At 42.7% G+C, this 24,166-nt stretch overlaps 1 protein-coding gene across 4 annotated transcripts; it reads right to left on the bottom strand.

Moving 5' to 3' along the window:
- Positions 1–2,304: 2,304 nt before the first annotated feature.
- Positions 2,305–23,817, bottom strand: LOC101469992 (uncharacterized). 4 transcript variants are annotated; one of them, XM_076884711.1, is made up of 3 exons: positions 23,738–23,817; positions 5,980–7,371; positions 2,305–3,990 (listed from the first exon to the last, which is right to left on the bottom strand). In XM_076884711.1, the coding sequence occupies exons 2-3, from the start codon at positions 6,852–6,854 to the stop codon at positions 2,997–2,999; spliced, it is 1,869 nt and encodes a 622-aa protein (XP_076740826.1). In that variant the 5' UTR covers positions 6,855–7,371; positions 23,738–23,817; the 3' UTR covers positions 2,305–2,996. The 4 variants fall into 4 exon arrangements, with proteins under 4 accessions (XP_076740826.1, XP_004569080.1, XP_004569079.1 ...); XM_004569023.3 differs by lacking the exon at positions 23,738–23,817 and adding an exon at positions 11,891–11,941; XM_004569022.3 differs by lacking the exon at positions 23,738–23,817 and adding an exon at positions 7,801–8,082.
- Positions 23,818–24,166: the final 349 nt, after the last annotated feature.

The raw sequence follows: 24,166 nt of genomic DNA on the forward strand, positions 1-24,166 counted from the left end.
TTCAGTTCTAAGAGCAATTGGTGGAGACTCCGAGATTTTAAGCCCTGTGGGAGTGACCTCAAGAGGGTCATGGACCCTCTATTGATCCTCTACCTAATCACACAAGACAAAGTGTGAAAACACGTGCGGGTCACAATGAGCCAAGGTTTCGGGAAGAAGCTGAAGAATCTTCTCGGATGAGAGGTGAAACATCTTTAAAGAAACTTAAAGAAATCCAGACGCTTTTCTTTCCAAGCTCTTTAGACTACAATGACCTGGATGACTGAGAACCTTCACAGAAATATCAAATGAACCTGAAGAGTTACAAGAGGTTTAAATCTGTCACTCTGTTTTGAGGTTTTCATTTTCTGCTCTATGCACAGCGTATCTCATGTTCCCTGGAAATCTTCAGCGTAGCTTCATGCATGAAAAACTGCAGAAACCTGTGTCTCAGTTGCAGCAGGAGACTGGCTGCTTTTAACAAAATTACACAATCGATAAGAATGGAGCGATCCCAAAACTAGATGGTGGCATTTTAAATGTTGAATAATGCTAAACTCCAACTATTTCTTCTGATTCCCCTTTTAAAATTCAAACACCCGTTCTAATCTCAGTAGCCACTTCTGGCCGTAGGGTGGCATTTTTATTCTACCGTTTGAAATTCACTGAAAAATAAATACGCGGGGCCTGATGAACAACAAACTCCCACGTCTGAGCAATTAAAATGCTTTTTGCATACCCTTAATATTCTCAGCACCAATCCAATTTTACTTCAGCAGCACTAATACTTGTTAGTGATGTTCTGCTCCCCCTGGAAATATTTTTATTCATCGAACCTTTTTTTTACCCACAGAGGCTAAAAGTGAGAAGTGAGAGGGAAGCATGTGGGAGAAAGAATCACTTAAAAATAAATGATGTTAATAATGTGTGTTGTTAGCTCCAGTAGATGTGTTTTCTTTGTGTACAGGCTGTGCTGCTCTCAGCTTCACTGCTCTTTATGGATTCAGGAATTTAAAAAAGTAATAAGCAGATGAGGGATCACAGCTGATTTCCAACATAGACGGGATCAAGGCAGAATTTGGTGAATGAACCTAAACAGCGTCATCAGCTTAAATTTATGCCAACTTCCTCTATAGACATCAATTTTTCTTTTTTTTTTAAGTCATCAAAGGTGTATGCTGAACGAGTATTTCTCCTTGGAAAAAGAAAAATTCAAAGAAAGTATTAAAAGCTGAACATTATCATGACATTCATGTCTGTGATGAATGTGAATGACGACAACTGTATCAATGGTTCAGGCTGCTATTATTATAAGGCTTTAGGAGATTTTCGTGGCCCACGTTGGGCCCTTTAGTACCAACTGAGCCTGTTTAAACACCATAGCTTGTATTGTGTCACTACCATGTCCATCCCTTCACTTTAGGACCGCAGTGTACCCATCTTCCTGAACATGAGAGCAACCACACTGAACTCAAACAGCCTCCACAGTCACCAGATTTCAATCCGATAGAACCCCACTGGGATGTGATAGAATGGGAGGTTCTCATCATGGATGTGACAAATATGCAGCAACTGTGTGACGCTATCATGCCATCATGGACCAAAATCTCTGAGGAATGTTTTCCGGAGCTTATTGAATATGTGCCACAAAGAATTTAGGCAGCTCTGATAGTAAAAGTACCAACATGGTACCAGAGCAGTGTACCTAACAAAGTGGACGTCGAATGTAAACCCGGTCCTGGCAAATATTCACTTTTGTGCAAATGACATTAATCGTCCAATAGAGCACATAGCTTCATCTTGCTCAAAGCTTAAACGTATTTTTGACGCTACCTTTACACAACTGAAAAGCTTAACAAAGTTATTTATTTAAAAGCCGTGAATAATTTAGCTGTTGTTACAAATCTGGGCTACTGAGAATTCTTCCTTTTACACAACCTTAGTAATTCTCTACTTTTTTACTTCTTTATTGTTCAGCTCACAAGAAAATAAAATTAAGTAGTTTTTTTGTTTTGTTTTGTATTTTTACTAGGGACTGCCTCCTTACTTTCCTTAACGGTGGGAATTTACTGTATACAGATTCACCTTCTCAGTCTACATTCCTTAAAAACAGCTCTATTTTTCAGTACACATGGAGGTTCACGGGCATAATTTTTTTCTTGCACTTTCCGGTCAGTCCATCCTTTTAAGGCTCCAGAAAATGAAGAGCTGTTTTATTCAGTGTTATATTACATTTATATTATATTCACATAAAAGCCATTCTTTGGTTACAGCCAACTTAGTTATGTAAATGCATGAAGCAAAAACGTGTGCAGAGCAATGCCCTTTGCAAAAGTTCATGTTTAATAATACTTCCCAAGATTCACGCTGAATTAGATAAAAAGAGCTTTAATGTATGTGGCTCCTCCTTCCTGAAATCTTTCTCGACTTGATTTAACATTGCAAAACAGACATTAACGGCAACATTATTCAGTGAAGACCTGTCAGAAACTCTCGCAGACAGTCTGTGTATAATACAGTTTGTTCCCACATGACCCGTGAGCACAAAATACAATCAAAGCCATTAGCAAAAACAAAGAAAAGCAGAGACACATGACACTTTACCTCCTGCTGCGTTATTGTCTTATGCAAATGATAGAAGCTGTTGTAACTATGATATCACTTGCATGTAATGGCACGCTCCATAATTTATCCTTCTTAATGATAACCAGTTTTCTCACCCCGGGCTAAATAAATCTCTGGCTGTTGCCTTACGTTGATCAGTCCATTGCTCCTGCCTCCACATGCTTTAAAAAAATAAAAGAACTTATTGTTGCAAATTCAACTCAACACATGAAAAGAAGGAGAGAGTACAGAGCAGGTCACTTTATCCTAAAAGCAACGACTGACTCTTGCCATGGATTATTATACAATGTTAACTGCAAACTTTAACTTGGGAGCGGTGTGCGTGTTTATACTGCCTGCAGGAGAAAAGGAAGCAATTCCTCCCGGCTGATACATCAGATAAACTGCAGTTTTCATAGGCTGGTCATATCCGTTGTTTCATCCTCCGTGTCCCCAACCAGAGAGTAGGTTTGTGGTGTTTTGCTCCTGTGCTGCCCAGCATAACAGAAAGCAGCTTTGCCCAAAGTAATGATGTCTCTCTTATCAGCTGACATACTATACGCTCTATCCCCCGAATGCCTCCTCGGAGGTAGCACGTCTATTTCCACAGGACTGATTCCTAAAGGTAACGGTCCAGCTTTCTCATTTAGAGAGTGTCTCCGTGTTGGCAGGAAGTCTGCTTTTTGTATGGTGTGCTGAAGGCCGTGGAGCTGGCAGGGTAACAAGGAGCTGTCGCACACGCTGGGACTGGACCGACACCAGTCTGAGATGCTGTGGTCGGAGCCCGCTCGGCTGTCTGAACTGTCTCTGACCTTCTGCCCCAGGCCCTGGACTCTCGCCAAGTTCAAGAGCCTCGGTATTGTAACCATGGATGCGGACGCCGCCACTGCAGCAGCGATAGGGCGGCGCTCAGCAGACGACACTTTGCTGTCAGTTATCCCTGCTGCAGGAGGCACCACTGTAACTGAGCTGGAGAATGATGAGGAGTTGAAAAGAGCGGCAACCTTTTGGTAGTATCGTGTCCTTATGACCTTTGCTGAGCGGTACAGGTCTCCGATGAAACAGTAGCAGATCGGATTAAGGCTGGAGTTTGTCAGGCCTAGCCACTGGGCAAACGGTCTTGTCTGCAGGAGCCAAGACGATGGCCTTTGCTCGCAGTCAATCCAAAGGTCGGCCAAGTAGAGCGGCAGCCAGGACACTGCAAATAGAAGCACTAGACACACCACCATCTTGGCAATCTTCTGACGCATCTTAAGGCGTGAGGTGTGAAGAGCTTGGCTTCGGGGATCGAGATCAGCGAAAGTGGATTTCTTTCCTCCCCATAGCCGCCTGCCCGTGAGGAATCCTATGGTGAGGTTAAAGGTCACTGGCAAACAGTAGAGCATCACAAACAGCAGCACGTTGTATCTGCAGAGGAAGTGAAGTGAAGAAGTGAAAACATTAACAATGAGATGGTAATTTCAATCTTTTCTGAAACCCTAAAATACATAGCAGCAGTTTTATGTGCAGTTTATGTGGTGGAATTCTAACATTCACATTTTGTATCGCATTGGCACCCTCCAAATGGAGCTATTGAGAAAGATATATTTTTATTGCAGCAACATTTCAAAGTTATATCTATTGCAGTGCAAGTATAGATGGTAAATGGCCTGTATTTATATAGCGCTTTACTTGGTCCTAAGGACCCCAAAGCGCTTTACACTATACACAGTCATCCACCCATTCACACACTGGTGATGGCAAGCCACTGGTGTAGCCACAGCCACCCTGGGGCGCACTGACAGAGGCGAGGCTGCCGGACACTGGCGCCACCGGGCCCTCTGACCACCACCAGTAGGCAATGGGTGAAGTGTCTTGCCCAAGGACACAACGACCGAGACTGTCGGAGCCGGGGCTCGAACCGGCAACCTTCCGATTACAAGACAAACGCCCAACTCTTGAGCCACGATCACAATCCTCTGTCAGGAAAACAGAGGATTGTTCTCAAAACTGTTCAACTTATTCCTGTTTTCACAGACGTTGGACAAGGATAAATATTGCAGGATTAAAACCAGCATTATTGTCTTAGAACTGAAAAGTGTTAATGGTATTGTTAGATAATCATCACCTCTGCTAAATGGATTCACAGACAATGAATGTCGCCACAATGGCTACAAAGCTAAAATGAAAGTGGAGAGTAGGGCTGTGCGATATGACCAAAATCTCATATCCCGATATAAGAATTCTATCGTCCGATAACGATATAAATCACAAAAATGTAACATTTTCTGTAAATTCTGGCAGCTCGACTTGCGTGAAGTGTTTCCAGCTGCAGGTCATGTAGCTGGAGTCGAGTGTTTTAACCGATGCATGAAACGATACATTTTTAGACATAAGTTTTCTTTGTGAGTATTTATTACACGGCGTGCTGCGGGGAAAACCCTGTTCTAACATTTGAGTCTAAGGTTTATTTTTTAGCACCTGGCGGCTTTTTTTTTAACTTCTCATCCGTAAATACTCTGCATACTCTTTCACGTGATTCAGTTTATTTTGAAAAGTCTCAACAGGATCTTGAGCTTTATTGTGAAAGGTTTATGTGGAACATAAACAAGCGGACACGCAATGGTTTTACCGTCGTTGTTGCTAACCACAACGCATAAAAACAGGCGCTTGTCCGTCCGTAGTGTGGTTATATTAAGTATAAGAGAAAGAAAGAACTTTAAGAAATGAATATAGCCACTACAGTGACCATCAAAACGATGAAAAAATATTGCTGTAAACGGTTTATTTTGACACCACGAAACAAACAATAGCGTAAAATGAAACATTAGATGTTTTTATATCGTCATCCGATATATATCGTTATATCGAACAGCCCTAGTGGAGAGTGCACACAACAGAAGTCATTTTGAGCTACTCGGCAACCTATGATTAATGGAAACAAAACAAAGAAGAAGAAGAAAAGAAGTTGGACTCTTTCGAGCATGTTGAAATTGTCAATTTGACTCTTCAGACACCTCTGCATGATAAGTGGCTCCCTGCATATAAATATAGGACTCCTGGCAAGGGATAGCAACCTTTAACAACAAGCATGGGTGTAGAAACTGTTTTGCCTCAAATTACAAATTACTCACAAAGCTAGTCTGAACAGCCAATAGGAGCCATCTGTGATGCCTCCTCCAATCTGATGAGCTCAATTAAACATTCATTCCTGGCAGCAGAGCTGGAGGGTTAAAAAACCCCACAAGCGGTGGACATCCAACAAAAGCGTAGCCCAACAGCACTCAGGGCTGAGGGTTTGTGTCAGGAACCTCAGACTGCATTTCCATTTGTGTCGTTCACGGCTGAACTGAACTTAATCTTGTAATACAAACTAGGTCATTGGACTCTGCTACGATCTGCAGGCTGATTACTTACCCCTGTTTGAGACGATGCTGAGGCCACTCCTCCTGACAGACCAAGATGGTGAAAGTCTCAAAGCTGATCTCTCGACGCCGGTTCATCACTGCGATGGGAGCGCACATCATCGAGGACACCGTCCACACCACAGCAACAGTTGCCAAGATCCGGCGGCGGGTGAACATGGTACGAGCTCGGAGCGGCGATCGAACGCTGTAGTAACGGTTGACGCTGATCACCGTCAGCGTTAGCACGCTGGCCGAGACCGAGACAGCCTGCGTGAAGGGCACCGCTCGACACAAGAGGTCACCGTACACCCAGGCAGTGTAGATCTGGCTTCCCAAGGTGATGGGCATGCACACGCACACCACAGCCAGGTCGCACACCGCCAAGTTTACTAGGAGACTGCGTGTAGCACTCACGCCAGCTAGCTGCCGACTGCGCCGGCTGGTGAGGACTCGAAGGGACATCAAATTGCCAACGAATCCCAAAATGAATGACAGGCTGTACATTACAGTCAAAGCAATGGTGCTGGGCTCGTGGAGGGTCCAGAGCAGCATGCTCTCCAGGTCTGCCAAATCATTCGAGGAAAAGTTGGTGAAGGATAAATCGAAAGAGGAATATGATGTTTGCCTGATGGCTGAGGAGGAGGTGGTGGACAAGAAAGGGAAGGCGATGAGGGAGGAGTACGGAACAACAGCGGTGGGCAGCTTAGAGGGCAGAGGCTGATGAAGAGAGCCAGTCGGGGGGATGAAGGTGGCGGGCAGATTTAGAGCGCTGTGGAAGCTGTAGCTGTGGTTGAGTTTTTGCTGAGCGCTGTCGTGCTGCAACTGTGTGGTGAAGGTGGGCTCAACTGAGCTCCAGTCCGACAGCTGGTCACGGGAAGGATCCATGCTGTTTCCCAGTGGAAGCAGTAGAGAAATATGGAAATCTCTCAGCTGGATGGCTTACTGGGTGGGTTTACCTTGGTCCATGTTAAAATCCATTCTGACAGACGAAAAAGAACAAGCCAAAAACATACATTATTAAAATCCAAAAAGGAGAGAAATCCTCATCAAAAACGTCACATCAGGTTCCACAGTCTTGCCTTGAGTTCTGCAGGTCCTTCTGAAGCGCGTGGACAAAAATCTCTTTAGAGAGATGAAAACCTTGGTTTCCCATCTTATGCCACATCCTATGAGTCAGCTGGAGTCATGACGCTGTTCAACACTGGTCCCAGTGCAGTTCTTATGTAACGTGTGGTACATTCGTTCCTCGAGGGAGTGGCTGTCTGAACCTGATAATCCACCACCAGACATTAACAGTCTTTTTCACCTTCAAGGAAGGGAAAACTCATACAAACCACCCCCCGTCTGCCTCACGCTCTCGTCCTCCTCGCACCTGTAGTCCGTCATAGTGATGCAGTCCCATCTGTTTAGAGAAACCGGGCAGATATCAGAGGCTGTTTTCACCTGTAGCTGTATTAACAGCTACACAGAACTGGCAACAGCAAATCACACATTCCTGGACAGAAAACCACTGACACGCATTTAATGACCTAAGTAAGTATGTCAATATTTGCTGTCATTTGTTTTTAGTTACAACAACCTCATTAAGAATAAGAAAAAATAATAATGTTAGTTTTTTACTTTCCTAAAGTGCCCCTAGAAAAAAAAAAATCATCTAGGCTATGAACAAAGACAGAGTCCACATAACCACGTCACCTAGAAATCAAAGCAACCGCTTCTGTTACAAGACATACAAAAACCATAAATAGTTAAAAGGTGGAAAAATGAGATAGCAGTTTGTAAAATAATGACAATATAAATACAAAGAGCTGACCCAGAGAGTTTTACTGACTGTGCATATGCGGATCATCTTGATGCTGAAAGCCTGAGGATGTTAAAGAGGCAGCCAGATACTGAAGATCTGCAACACACACACGCGCACGCAAAAAAAAAAAAAAAGACAGTAGCAAAGTTGCTCCTGGATCGCTGACAACTGGTATGTGCGCTGTAAAATCCCTCTTTCAGTCCCAAAGCGACAGCGTGCTTTGTTGTTTGGAGAGCTCTTTGTGTTTCCGTCAGCTTTTCTTTAACACTAACGAGCTCAGATGTCTGCGCTCCTGCAGGCGGGAGCACCGAGCCCATCCGCCACTGCAGGACTGAATATGTGAGAGGAAGGGATAAAGAGTCAGGGAGCGAGCAGCTGCTGCCCGACACACACACACACACACACACACACATACACACGCATACACCGCCTCGTACTCAATCACACTGCACCTATGGCACTTATGAAACCCTATAATCAATCAAAAAGTGTCTCACTTCACTCCACAGGCTCCTGTGTGCTAAAGTGAGGGCACTCTGTGTTTCAGTTACAACCCATAAAATTGACATTTGCCTCTTCTCTTGACACACACAAACAGAGGTAAACTCAATTCTGTCTTCTGATTGATTACAGGAGCCAAATGGCTTAGTGACTTGTAGCTTACAGTTCTGCCATCGCTCTGGCAGCAGCTACGGATTTTGACTGAATGAGTGAAAAAGCTCAGTGTTTAGATCCTATATATATCCGTAATCTGCCCAGCTATAGTAACCACGTTCCCCTGGAAACAAACGGGTTAATGATAAATGGCAGGGTCAGATTTATTGCCTGCTACAGGGATAAAATCAAATACTGGCAAAGCAGATGTTAGCCCAGTTCCCCAGCACCCGTGTTTGAGAATATACATGCAGCAGGCAGAGCTTGTAGCTATATGGATACTGAAAATTATCCTGTGTGTTGGTCACTTCTGATTCAATTAGAAGCGTATTGTATGATCAAAGAAACATCACATGTTTTTGTTTAAGAACAGCGCCTGAAACTGAAGGAGTTCACGGTTATGTTCAATCAACATAAATGGAGTACTAACCAAAACACAGGATATAGCTACTTGTTTACGGTCTTTTCGTTATTATTCCCTTATTATTACCCAGCTACCTTTCAGAGCATCACTGAAGAAACCAAAACCAATAATTATTGTACATGGAATTCATAAAAAAGAGCAACTCAAAGACACCGCTAAAAGATTAAAGGAAGATGTTCAAAACACATCAGATCTCAGTAAGTCGCCACATCGTTTGATGGAAATGAAAATGATCACCCTACAGAGGGCTGAATTCAAACCACGCTGCTGACTAGTCTATTTAATCCAAATTTCATTGCAACAACTCAAAATAGTACTCAGTAGTTTGTATGGTCCCCGCGTGGTTTTATGCATGCTTGACAACATCGGGGCGTACTCCAAATGACAAGGTGCATGGTGTCCTGGGGGATCTCCTGCCAGATGTGGGCCAGGACATCACTCCCGGAGCTCCTGGATAGTCCAAGGTACAAACAGATTGCAACAGATAGACAAGAACATAATGTCCCAGAGGTGGATTTAGGTGAGGTGAGCATGGGGGCCAGTCAATGGTATCAATTCCTTCATCCTCCAGGAACTGCCTGATAGTTTCACCAAATGAGGCTGTTGCCTAGCCCAGGGGTGGGCAATCTCAGTCCACGAGGGCCGGTGTCCCTGCAGGTTTTAGATCTCACCTTGGGTCAACACACCTGAATCACATGATTAGTTCGTTACCAGGCCTCTGGAGAACTTCAGGACATGTTGAGGAGCTAATTTAGCCATTTAAATCAGCTGTGTTGGTTCGAGGACACATCTGAAACCTGCAGGGACACCGGCCCTCATGAACTGAGATTGCCCACCCCTGGCCTAGCCTGTAGAGGTCTGTGCGTCCTTCCATGGATATGCCTCCCCAGACCATCACTGACGTAGCGCTGGTCATGCTGAACTCATAAAGTCTGTTTCTTAATATTTGGTCAGAAACTGTTACACCTGCTAGAGGTCCTTTTGAAACTCTGGCTGTGCTCAAGCTGTTCCATGTGTCCAGCTGATGGGTTAAGGACCTTCTACAGCCTGTCCAGCTCTCCTAGAGTAACTGCCAACTTCCTGGAATCTCCTCCGTAAGACTGAGCTTGAGACACAACAAACCTTCTGGTAACAACATGTATTGATGTGCCATCCCAGAGGAGTTGGACTATCTGTGCAACCTCTGTAGGGCCCAGGTATCGCCTCATGGTACCAGTTGTGACACTGACACCAAAGCAGCTGAAACTGATTAAAACCCCTTCTGCTACTTAACTCAACACATCAACAACCCAGTGGTGGAATTGACTTGATGCAGTGCTCTGATTAAAATAGTGTTCCTTGAATTTTTTTGAGCAGTATATTTTAATGTCAAGTTTGTTCATAGCCTACTTTGGCTTTGGTGACAGCTTTCGAACTCCGTTCTCTCAACCAGCTTCACGAGCCCATCACCTGGAACCTTTCCAATAACTATGAAAGAAATTTTATAATATAAAAAATATGCTGAGATTTAATTATTAATAATGGATTGGATTTATATAGCGCTTTTCAAGGCGCCCAAAGCACTTTACAGTTCTACTATTCATTCACTCTCACATTCACACACTGGTGGAGGCAAGCTACAGTAGCCACAGCTGCCCTGGGGCAGACTGACAGAAGCAAGGCTGCCATATCGTGCCATCGGCCCCTCTGGCCAACACCAGTAGGCAGTAGGGTGAAGTGTCTTGCCCAAGGACACAATGACCAGGACAGAGAGCCCAGGGATCGAACCGGCGACCTTCCGGTTACAAATGCACTTCCCAACCCCCCTGAGCCACGGTCGCCCACAATTTCATGCTTTTTTCAAATATAGACAGCATAAAAAACATGCTGCTGTGCCATTGCATCACCCGTTGGCTTGCACAGCAGCGATTTGTCAGACATAAGGGAGCCAATCCCAAACATATAGTGTTTTTTATTGTTTGTTTCTCTCTGAGTGGGACAATAAATTATAAACTTAATGTTGTGCTGCATTAAATAAGACTTGAAAGATACCATAAAGTCATCAGAAGAGTGCTTACTGAGGTGATAAATCACGTCAGCAGCAGGGCAACTTTCTGACTTGTCTTACTTTTCTTTTGAAACCAGAGGTTTTGCCCTCTGTTGGCCACCAAGTGCGTCTGCATTTCAGGCCCTATACCAGGGGTCAGCAACCTTTAACACCCAAAGAGCCATTTGGACCCAGTTTCCACGAAAAAGAAAACACTGGGACATCTAAAATGAAGATAACACTGTATATATTGTTTTTTCTACCTTTATGCTTTGTGTGAACAACTAAAGTGTGTTGCTCATGAAATCCATGAAGTGCTACAGAGAAAGTTACATTTTATTTATGTAATGAACACATTTTGAACTCTTAAAGAAATATAATAAAAGGAAAGACACCCAGCTGAACTAAAATGATCCATGTAGCAAAGAAAAACCGTTGAGAGCCGCCAGCCTTATATCGCCTTTGGACTTTTGGAGCCTTGACCTGACTTTTAAAAAAATCAATTGGAAAAAAGCACTATGCTGCTAAAAAAATGAAAAATAAATATTCGCAAAATTCTGCATAAATATTTATTTATTTACTTATATTTATTTTACATGGTAAATGTGTGTGGCGGGGCTTGGTCTGCAGCGCCGCTGCAGGGGAGGCGTACGCACCTGAGCTGCACCCGCAATCACGCCTCGCCGCCTTAAAGTCTGTGCTCTCTTTGCTGTTGTGTTGTCGGGCTGTGAGCTGAAAAGCTACAGCCGGCTGTATGCGCACAGCAACCGTGTGTGAAAAGTGGTCAATAAAGAGATGCCGAAAAGCGTGTTCATGGAAACATCGTCAGGTCTGCCGTGATATGTTTACAATGGGACTTCTGCTCCTGAACCTCTGCGCACAGTGAAGTCACTTTCATCTTTACGCAGGACTGTAAGCTGTCATCTGTGACGCGGGAGCCGTGTTTGTTTTTAACATAGTTCGCGATGGAGCTGCTGACATAATGTGGATCCGAAGATCCATAATTGGCCTACCTGGGGTTGAAAGTCTCGATAAATGCTGGCATTTCGGCGGGTACACCGGCTTCTGCGAGTGTGACGCTTATTTTGAGCGACGAAAAATAATAAAATATAATTTTATTTTTATATTTCAATATCACAATAATGTTTCAATTTAGAACTACAAGTTTAAAAAGAACTAATACAAAAAAAATACACGTCAGCTAAATACTTGTAATTTATTTTCCCAAACCACATAGAGCCGCAGTATAAGGACTAAAGAGCCGCACGCGGCTCCGGAGCCGCAGGTTGCCGACTCCTGCTCTATACTGTTTGCTGTGCTTACTGTCTGCAAACAGGGCCATACAGTTGCTCATCATGCAGTCCCTTTGTATACTCAGAGCATTTTATAACATGCAGACCAGTTACATGCTGGTCACAACCGCTGAAGGAAAATTATGCAAATTAATCAAATAGGACAGAATAATTGGAGAGGCTAGTGTTACTGACCCTATCGCACCTTGTCTCCGTTAACACTGATAATCACTGAACTCAGAGATCTCTGAGGTGACTGCAGCAATGCACAAGACCTGGGAAGAATAGCCTGTCCTGCTAAATAGGAGCTCGCATGAGGAATAAATGTCCATTTTTCTATCTAATTAAATTGGAATGTTATGTTAAAATGCCATGGACCTTGAGCACTTGGCTTCTTCTATTCGGTGAATTAATAATTGCCTGTCACAAAACATTTTTATCAAAGGCTGAAATTCATGCACACACTGCTGTCAGTCTCTCCACAGTGGACTAATTTATTTGGTAACAGGTCGACAGGTTGCATCTCCCGTCCATTTTTAAACATGGAGTTCATGGCTGATGGCAAAATTGCCCCTTCTCACACTTTTAATGTGGGCCAAGCAACACATTTTCTTTGGCGTGTGCGAAGAACAAAGATGATAAATTTAACTTTAAATCCAGGATGATGGCTTTTGACCTCATCTGACGCATTTACCCAGTCCACTATGAAATATCTGATTAAAAGATGAATATTAAATAAAAAGAGTATAGTTTGCATTGAAGAGAAGTCTCGATCTGTGACATTAAAAGAATTTTTCATTCATTCCGTACAATAATGCAAAGAATCCTCCACATCAAACACAGATAAAGAAGAGAAAAGAAAATCTGACTCTGAGATATTGACTGCTGGCATGAAAAGTTGGTGATGAAGTAATGAGTCAGCTCCTGATATTTATTATTTAACTCCATTTTAAAGACTAAATCATTTATGTTCCCTGCAACTCCCACACTCGGTGAGTCTAAGCTTGCAGGTCTGTGACCAAACCAGAGATTTGCTCACAGAACTTGTAAGTAAACCTCCGAAAAAGTTTTCATACATGATTCAAAAAACAAAAAGACATCACATTTATCCATAAAATCTGAAAACTACCAATCAATTTGTTTTCTTTCCTCTCAAATTTGCCCTCTGGCTGATGATTATGCTGACATTAGTATTATTAAGACCAAAAAAAGTACTGCAGTAATACAGCTAATGATGTATAGCAGGGGTTGGCAACCCTAGGCACGCGTGCCACAGTTGACACGCGAAGGGTTAACTGATGGCAGGCCATAGCTGGACTGGCCATCGGGCATACCGGGCATTTGCTCGGTGGCCCGATGATTTTTTTTATTTTTTTTTGTAACGGTATAAACAATGAAAGGTGTTGGATTGGCAAGATGCTGGCCGGTGTGTAAAAATAACTCAGTTGTTTGGTGGTGGCATCGCGGAGCTTCCACAGATTCAGTAAAATTAACAAGTGGTGGAGGCCAGCACGTGGATGAGGGAGATCGGAGGCAGGCGGCCGCCGGTCCGAGTGTCAGGTGAACTGAACTTCAGGTAAGAAGTTATGAGCTGCAGTCTATCTGGGTCAGATATAAACCAAGTTTAGGTGGAATTTATTTTCGTTGTGCTGACTTTTTACAGTCAGTTACAATAACTCGTACTGCGTTCTAGCCAGCATGACAGAGTTTCTATACAGCTGGGTGGGTGCTCTGATGTTACTGATGTTGAACTTTATTTAATTCATAAGGTTAGTTAGTAGAGTTGCCAACCGTCCCGTAAAAAGACGGAATCCTCCCGCATTCAGAGGAATTTTAAATGGCACTCGCCATCAGAAAGGTTGCCTACCCCTGACGTATAGCATTAAAATGATGAATTTGATGGGCTTGACCTGCGTCCAGCATCTGTGAGCAGGTTTGGCAGGTATGTGATGTTTAAATGAGCTGCAGTCCTTTTATTAAATGTAGAAGCAGGAAATGAGAGTGTGCTTTTTGTTAAGATAAAAAAATTTCTGTGACCTTGAATGCTCATTGCTGACAAATAAAATCCATGGCGCAGAGTTTGCCAGGTGGGTAATGTGCACTGCACAGAGTGAATGCTGCAGAGGAAGTGCCCGTTTGTGGCTAATCTGAGAATGGGTGTTTGCAGCACCTTGTTTGGGGACTGTTTCTGTTTTTCAGCATGAAAAGGGCAGGGAAAACAAAAGGGCAGCAGTGGCCGCCCACTTCTTCCTGTACACCTATATACATCTGAATCAGTCTGAATCAAATCACAGCATGAGCTGTGCTCAAACGGAGGTGTTTAGTCAGTAATGTTAGATTTGAATGTTTTAGGAAGATTCACTGGCTTTTCTCGTCTTACCGACCGCTCAAAATGCTTCAGACTAGAAGTCACAATTTACCATGCATTCATACAGGTGTTGCACTTTAAGCTCTTCGTTTGCTTCTCATCCACAGCCAATTCAGTATCACTAAATAACCTAGCTTGCATGTTTTGTTTGGACTGTGGGAGAAACTGGAGTGCCCAGAGGAAACCCACGTAAGCACAGGGAGATCGTTCAAACTCTGCACCGAACCACTGAACAGCTGGACCGCCCTGTCATATAGAAAGTGTTTTTCCATTTACTATTTGAGGATTTTTAATATTATTTTCACTTTCTGGAAATGTTTTTGAAACTTCTTTTTCATAATCCAGGAACCACAGTGGGCCTATAAGCAGTACTCCGAAGCCTGTTAGCGAATCTGTTATTTATCACTGCTGACAAAGTCGTGTTTAAAGATAAAATAATAGGTACAATCACTGAATTCACCAGATTTTGTTGATTTTATTGAACATTAATGAATGAATTCGCAGAATATTCTCGATCCCGTTTTCTCCTATTTTGCACACCAGTAATGCAATTAAATGCAAAAACGAGTGAGTTACTTTCACCTGCTCCCTTATTCACAAGGGATCGCCACAGCAGGTAGCTCTGCATGTTTGATTTGGGAGAGTTTTATGCGATTTTTAAATGCCATTTTTGTTAAGGTCCTAACCCTGTTGCAGAGTGAAGGAGGACACACGGAAAGAGTTAACAGTCGTTATTTCAACAAGAATGTTTGAAACAGCCTCAAACTGCATCAAAAGTAGTGAAAGGATGAGCAGCCGTGCCGGCGAAGGAAGTGAGGGAATCCGCTGCATGGCACACCCCCTGCAAAAAAGCCCATGCAGACTCATAGATGCACGACATAGAGAGAAAGAAAGAAAGAAGGCAAGAGGATGAGAAGCCTGAAGCAGCAGTGGCAGGACGGGGGACCATAGCAATTTTGATTCGCCGCAACTAAATCCCCTTTCACACAGCGTCATTTGGTCAGCTGTGCCATTTAACTTAGCATAATGTGAAATCACCTCAAAATGCAAAAGCACAGCATGCTGTCAGTCAAATCTTCTTAGCGTTTGTCCCACGTAGTCATGGGGTCCACTGTGTTCCACATCTGTCTCCACCTGAAGCGATCAAAGGCGTCTTCTAGCGTGACATTCAAGCTGCGTGTCTTCCCTGAGGCAGCAAAGCCACCGGATTTTAAACATCCCTCTGGCAATGAGTTTTTTGACACAGAGTCCTCATCACTTCTGGCATCATGTGCATACCATTGAAGTTTCATCTTTTCTGTGATTAGTGCCATTTATTTTCATTTTCATTTTCATTTTCTGATATCTTCACTAGCGGCATCGTGCCAGGGTGAGGCCTAGAATCCACGTGTGTTGTTGTTGCTGACCAGCAATTAGGTACATAAAGAGCAGCTGGGAATTCAATGATCTTGTAAATCTTGGACTTTAGGCAAACAGGCATCTGCCCGGGACAGGGGGTCCTAGCGAGCTGATGACCCAAGCCTGTGTATCCAGGAGGGTATTACAGTCGGTGGTGATGATGTCACTGTCTTTAGGTTTAGTTTCTCTATAATCTACAATCCACAACAGGAGATTGACCATTGATTTGTCCATGCAGAGGATGAAAAACAATGGCAAAAGGGATGATCCTTGGTGGACCCAAACACTGATGATAAAAGGCAGCGAGGTCTCCCCTGGGTACTGTACTGATGGTGAGGTAAAGCAGTTGGACTGGACAAGGTCTTCTGGAACGTTGAGTGCCTGAAGAGCAAAGATTAGCTCTTTCAGGATCCAGTTGAAGGCTTTCTCCAAATCAGCTGATAACTTGTGCATTTCATGACATCACCTTTGCCCTTCTAAATGGGCACTGTAGTGCTGGTCATCCAAACCGAAGCACTTCGTCATGACTAATGATTCAGTTGAACTGGCTTGTGAGAATTAAGGCATTATGGCAGCCAGGGAGTTCTCACACCCCAGCTGGGATGCTGTCTGGCCCACATTTCATCTTCTTGACAGCTGGTTTGACTTCTGTTGCACTGATTGGCGGCATGACCCCAGAATAGGGTCAAAGCCATCAACTGGCAGATAAGGAACTCGCCATTGACGATTCTTGAGAAGCACTTACTCCAACGCTGAAAGATAGCAACCAGGTCTCACAGAACACAGTGACCATCGACCTTGATGTGTCTCAATCTGAGTGAATGGACAAAGCACACACACCATATAACTGGTTGCTGTCATCTAGATAAATGACTACAGAAACAGGCAGCTACAGTATATTCCTCCTTGTCAGACTCAGGAAAAAGTCTGCTTTGATGAAGGACTTCTGGCTTCTTTGTTGCTTTGGTGTGGAGGGATGCCCTGCAGCAGCCCTGCAACTCCTCACAGCACTGAAAATGTACAAACAGGAAAGCAGGCAAACACTGGTCCATCTACTGAGATAAACAGAAGGCCTTGGACTTTTAGGAAAAGCGAGTAGAGAGAGTGAATAAATATCTGAAAATGATTTCACTCGGTCGTATGTTTTACAGCAAATTCTAACTTGCGGGTCAAGCAGTGACTGACAGTCAGGTTAGGGTTGATCTTTTCACATCGGTGTGGGGCCGCACTGACCGGACATGTGATTGACTCTGAGTAACCTTTCTTGGGTGTTTTTGTGAGGATCTGCTGCTGTGAATCCTTTAATTTCTCTTTCATTGAGCTGGTGCTACTTTTCATGCTGGAATAGAGTGCTATGCTTGATGGACTATTGAAAAGCCATGCATGAATCAGCATAGATTTGGAACAGGATCATCCCCCTGCATAGTGTCATCTCTACTATCAGAGGAGAGCAAGTCTCAAAAGAAAAAGTCCATTTTGCAGAGGCAAGTACATGTCCACTACGGGGTGGGGCGGTGGGGGTCGCTCCACTCTTCTAACGCTGCATGTTACAGCTGCACACATTTAGAATGTGTTTGTACAGATATGACAGGAACAAATAAAATGAAATGGTTCGTGTCTGCCAATTTCTACATTGCAGGAATGTGCCAGGATGTACACCTTGTAGATTTTGTCAGCTACCACTGAAAGATAAATACACTCCAGCTTTGGCTGGTTTCTCTGCAATCTCAGTTACATCAACATGAACTGCCTTAAAGGCTCATGAATGTGCTTTCAGTAATTGCCCTGATATGCTGTTTTCTCCAATTCCTTATTCCCCAGAATCTCTACAGTACAGATGGAAAATCCAAAGTTATCATATACTCATAGCGCTCAGATAACCTCATTAATGGAAGATATGGCAGGGTGAAATAAACCCAGTGTTTTTTTTTTAGGAAGAAGAGCTATTACTGATCAGCGGTATTCCACTACAGCAAGTAAGTGAAATCTGTAAACAGACATCAGTTTAAACATACCCATGAAGTATGTGGGGTATAGTTGGATATAAAACAAATGACAGATCGCTCTTATCATAAACAGAGTTGTGACCGATAAAGATCAGTGTTTGCATACATCCTTTAAATCACTGACACTTTGTGCTATTGGAGAAGCTAGCTTGACAACAAAAGAGAGCAGCAGCATTTTTTTGTTGTTGTTGTTTGCACTTGTGCATTGTGGATAAATCTGTGGTGACCACTGAACTGTCGCAAGCTCTTCTTTTAATACTTTTAGATCAAGGTGACAACAGCAATTAGGTTCAGCGTTCATGGTTCATAAAGGTTTGGTAACAAAGGAAGAAAGATCGGAGGAAATCAAGGGAGGTCTCAGCAAGTGTGACTAGCCATCTGATTTGCAAGTCATGATATGTCTATATTTCTTCAGTGGTCCTGGTAAGTCTCCGAATTCTTTGTTTCTCAATAATTGCGAGCATCCCAAACCTGAAGAGAAAACCCCAAACTGCACATGGAACACTGCATAGTTCTTGCAGTCATCACACAATAGCTATAACTTATATCTTACTGTCAAATGAAAACTAGCATTAGTCCAGGCAGTGTACTCACATCCAAGCACTAACAAGGGTTTTGAATGGATGATCCAATCATATTGCATCTCTGATACGGACTTCATAACCGATGCACAGTTTAGGCCTGAACTTTTTCTAGGAATTAGCTTTATAGAGTAGCACATGAGAATATAAATGTCTGATATAATGTCCAATTAAGTGCAAAGTCCAGGTGATGTCCAGCTGTGTCTTTCCTCTTTTCTCCTTGTACGGCAACACCTTCGCCTAAACCAAACAGACCATTTCCAGTAGCTAAAACGGAGTGGGTGCTTCTTGCTGTGCACTACATGTGAGAAATTGCAAATGTGGACGATATTCCAACTTGATTTTTCCAACACAAGTTCAGAAAACAGCTTCTGACCATCACTCTCAGGCCAACAGCATCTGCTGGGATTCAGTGAGAGCTCTGATAATCAGGTGAGCCTACCCAAGACTAACTAAACGCATTTGGGTTTTTGGTTGGTTTTTGGTTGGTTTTTGTTTTTTAAAAAAGGTCACTTCATTGACATTTGTTTCAGTTGCTTAGCTATACATGAAACTCATTGTAAAAATTCACTGGAAAGGGCATTGGTCATTAAAGAGAGTGACAGACCTGAACCACCATGACAAAAGCACAGTCCTTCTAAAGAAAAAGCTCCATTTAATGGTAACTGATTGATCTGTGAGTAAAACAGATGAAACAGCTGCACCAAAAAATGAGATCCTTCAGGGAAAAGGTGAGTTCTGAACAGTAATAGTGACTCGGATTAATGTCCTCACCATGAAAGGGAAAAATCCTGCTGACAGAACTCATCAATCTGAAGGCATCATCCATCAGTGAGACTAAAGCAGTGCTCATTCTCTGCTCAGCTGAAACAAGCTGACTTGATTGCTTTAGTCAATAACAGAAATAGAGTCTCAAGAAAAAAACTGCTTCAGTGTGCAATTTACAGTAATGTGGGTTTCTGGTAGAGATAGATTTTTTTTCACATGCCCTGTGGGGTTACTGAAATAAATACATGATGAGTTGATGACTAAAATGCTGGTACTGTAATTTATTTGGCATATTTTTATTAATTCATATCACGCAGCAATCGCTGTCTGATGGCAAACACACGTTCAAACCCTCGACTGCTCTCCATTATTCACAGGCTTTCCGATCTTACTGTGCGACAAGCTGTCACTCACGGGTGGCTGCTGCTGTAAGCTGTTAAAACTCTTAAGATTAATTTTAGTGGAACAAAAGAAATCAGCCCTTGCTGTCATTTAGCCAGCTTGTTAGCTTGGATGACAACAGGATTAAAGGTTGGAACAGCTTAACAAAGAGAAATACTCGAACCACCTACCCCTGTCTCATAACTGTACAGCTGCTTTAGCGGTGTGTGTGGGCAAGAGTCCATTTTGAACACATTTTGGTCTTTGTGTCCCCAAAAAGGTCACGACTGTCAAAACAACTCTCTGTTGGTCAATTTCCTTAAGTAAAACACAAAAGACACAAAGGATTTGTGTGCATGTCTCACTGTGGCACTTCCACGTTTTTCTTCTTCTTCTTCCGCTTCTCTTCTGTTCTTGCTCTTTGAGACAAAGTCGTGAGAAAGAAAAGAGGGGATTGAATTTACAAGTGTTTGTTTTGTGTTTGTGATTTTTTTTTTTTTTTTTGATGATCACAAACACAAAACAAACATGATGGACCAGTAGGTCCAGTAGTGGTCCCGAACCTTTTTTGCACCGCGGACTGGTTTAATGTTGGACAATATTTTCACAGACCAGTCTTTAAGGTGTCGCGGACAAATACAACAAAAAAAAATGATGCAATTGTGTAACTTTATTAGCAGCGTCCTCCTGAAATGCGCCAACAACATTGAGAGTAACATCCACCTCTCTGCCCCTTAATGCTCTCTGGTCACTATGGTAACGCATAAATATTTCTTTCAAAATAAGACACACAACTACAACACGGGAAAAGACCCAGGGAGACAGAGTTAACGATAAAAACCCTGAAATTTCACACCCGAGCCTCAACTCTCGCGGCCGGTACCAAACGACTCACGGGCCGGTACCGGTCCGTGGCCCGGGGGTTGGGGACCACTACAGTAGGACATGCCCAAACACCTCGTCTCGTCCAGGTTGCATCCTAGGCAGAGACCTGAACCACCTCAGCTGGCTCCTTTCAATTTGTCACGGCAGCAACTCTGCTCTCCCTCTCCCCTCACTCATGAACAAGACACTGAGATACTTAAACTCATCCGTCCTTTTCCAGCTAGGAAACAATGTTTCAGTCTTGAGGGTGTTAATTTCTCAATCCATTTCACACTTGGCAGCAAACTGCACTGAGATCACCACCTTATGATGCTAACATAAGTGTATAATCTGCAAAAAGCAAAGATAAACTCCTGCTTCCAACAAATTGGAGACCCTCTACCTGGCTATGCCTAAATATTCTGTCCAGACTACAAACACGGTCAGTAACAAAGGACAGAGGTGATGAGTCCAACACCCACAGGGAACGAGAGGGGCAGGGGGCTGCCTTGAAGTGGACCCAGGATTCCCTGGAGAGATTATATCCCTTGGCTGCCTTGGAAACAACTTGATATCCCACAGATGAGCTGGAAGATGTGACTGGGATGAGGATAAGCAGACAAAAATGAATGGATGCATCCTGTAGTGATTGATGTCCAAAACTTGTAAAGCCTGTAATAAGTCTGTATATTTTTCAGTGAGCATCTCAAAAGATGAAGAAGAAGATGATGACATGAGTATCTAAATCTGTGGGAGTGAAAATAAATGTCAAATCAACATGTCATATCTCAGTTTGTGACATCTATCAGAGATTAAGAGTAAGTGTGCCATGATTATGATAACATCCTTCTTCCTGTTCTTTGCATCTGTGACAGGTCGGTATGTCCCAGCCTGAAGATTGGCCTCAAGCTGAGTATCTATGCATGTATCTACCTATTTATCTATGCTGTACTTTCTCTGGGGACAGGAAGAGATTGTCATTAATCACGAGGGCTTCTCTCTGCTGCAACAGTGGGATCCCAGCTGAAGGCACATGAATTATGTTCCACCTTCTCACATGCACTCACACACGCATTAATTGAATCTCTGAGTGTTTAACAAACCATCTCGGCTATCTATGTGAGCGCCTGAGGGCAATCAATCTCTTCAGGCACCGCTAACGATCCTCTGCACATAAAATTTGAAGCATATTCCCCAATAATGACTCCCCCGTAATGACATTTGCCTCTGCATCCTTCTCCTTTATCCATGACACGTATGCTTGTCCTGTACTAATGACTGCAAACATACAATTAGCTTAAAAGTGATTTCACGAAAAATTGACATCCACACAGCACCGTTTCTCGGATCTGTTTCCTTCCACCCCCCCGTCACTTCCTGAGTTTAATGGGAATAATTTAAGACCATGTTTTCACGACCTTTCTCATTGTTTGACGCCAATATCTGCCAAAGAAAATGGAAAAAGATGATAAACAGGACAGCGTCGCAGCATGTTTCAAACCTGTGTCATCACATTCTTTGCTTGGACACAAATAGCCCTGAACCTGGGCAGAAGAGAACAGATGGAGGGATTCGAGTTTGGAATAGCTTTGACTTTCACAAATAAATATGACAGAACTGCTGCCCGTCCTTTATTGGAAAACTTTTCACGGACAGGCCTGGAAAATCATGTTTTTATATGACACACCTAATTTACAATGAGCGCTGGCCTGTTGATGCTTGATAATAAAAAATCGATTATAAACACTTTCTCTGAAATACACAGTTACACTGTGGAGCATGAAGTGAATCAGAGCCAAAGTTATGATGAGGTTAGCAAAAGACACATTTAAAGATCTCAAACAACTTGAAGGCCACATTTCATCCTCAGCACGCATTACAGGGTGATTAAAATGTACATTTTTTAATAAAAAAATAGATTTCTTATTATTTTCTCTGTGTAAATACCTGAGCTTTTAGCTACACGACCTGGAATAAAAGATGCAGTTTTCTGCCATGTTAAAGATTAGGTTTATGTAGTTCACCACTTAAATAGTATTTACTGTTGTCATGACAGTACATTGTGGGCTGGATGCAGTACATAAATCATAAGTAATAATAATGGTTGTTCGGCTGGAGTCTCAGGGTCGATTGTTTAGTCATTATGCTGTCATCCCACCAGTGACAATGCCAGTAATTCTTTCGTAAGGAGAAAATGACTGGCCCATTTTTCTTTTTTCTTTTTTTTAGCAGAAGCAGCATCAATAGGAGAGACGGTTCAGGGATGTAGTGAAGGAGGGATGGTTTGACAGAGGAAAATTAGCGATAGGGAAACTAAAAGTGAAGAAAGAGAAGAAAAAGGAAGTAGACGACGGTTTAAAAAAGAAGACAAATAAAAAAAAACCTTGTAGCCCAAAGCTAATGGTGATTACTTGGCACAAAGATGGACCTAGGCTATGGTCCTGAAGACTGAATCCCAAAGTAAACGCCTGATGACTTTATGGGCTCGGTCACTGCATTCATGTCTTCTGTAAGAAACATGAAGGTTTTCTGTACACTTTGGTCCTCATTAGTGTCCAGGAGGATGATAAAGCAGAGTATGCTTAGGGCCAGGTCTGCCTTCTGAGTCATGTCTCTACAGTATTAGCATGCAGCATCCTTTTTTCCTCCTTTTTTTTTCTATAATGTTTGCTTTCAAAGAGCTGCGATGGAGAAATGCTCAGTTTGAAGCTTTGAAAACAGGACTTCACAAAACCAGTGGATGACATCATGATGCTCACATCTGTCTCTAACTGACGACTGATCTCGCACATCATCTGTAAACAAAAGCAGATTTTTTTTTTTTGTTATAAAACTTTTTGCCAAATTTCCTATTTAGTGCACTTTATTTTTATAATTGCACTCACATCTGGTGATCCGCCTCTTAAGTCTGACGTCATTCACCATTTCTGGGTCTGAACTCTTCTTCGGTTAAAAATTAAAAATTAAACAACAGCAGTGTTTCTAGGCTTCCTGGAGTTGGCCTAGCTTCCATATAATCGTGTGCTACCTACAGGGCTATGATTAGGATAATATGAGCACATTAGCAGAGCAAAGACACAGGATGAGCATTGCCTTGTTCCCCTCATTTAACGTTAATGTAAGAATTTTTACAATGAGCAGAGACAAAGTGTTACACAGCAATTTTCTACTGTAGCTAAGAGCTCAAACTACAAACACTCACGTCTAATGGACGCTGCGGGGTCAACTCAGGGTTCTGTATCATTCCCAACGATCCTTCAACATGCAGACCGGAGCAGCCTGGGAAATGATCCACCACCATTCTGATTGGTAGACACACTGAACTCCACAGACCTGTATTATCAGAATCATCAGAATCAGAAACTGTCATTGTCACAGGTACAACGAAATTAAGAATGGTCCCCGATCATTGCATCATCCCTAGCAATATCAAAATATAAATAAAACAATAAAATTCAATAAATAAAATAGATAGAATACTTAAAATACTAATAAGATGTAACAGTAAACATTCACATACATTCCCACATACATGCTTCAGACCGTGCATAGATTAACACAAGAGTGGCGTGATGGACATTTTTTTGTAGTATTCAGATGTGTTATTGCAATTGGATAACAGCTGTGTTTG

This window comes from Maylandia zebra, linkage group LG6 (assembly GCF_041146795.1).
Source record: "Maylandia zebra isolate NMK-2024a linkage group LG6, Mzebra_GT3a, whole genome shotgun sequence".
NCBI lineage: Eukaryota > Metazoa > Chordata > Actinopteri > Cichliformes > Cichlidae > Maylandia > Maylandia zebra.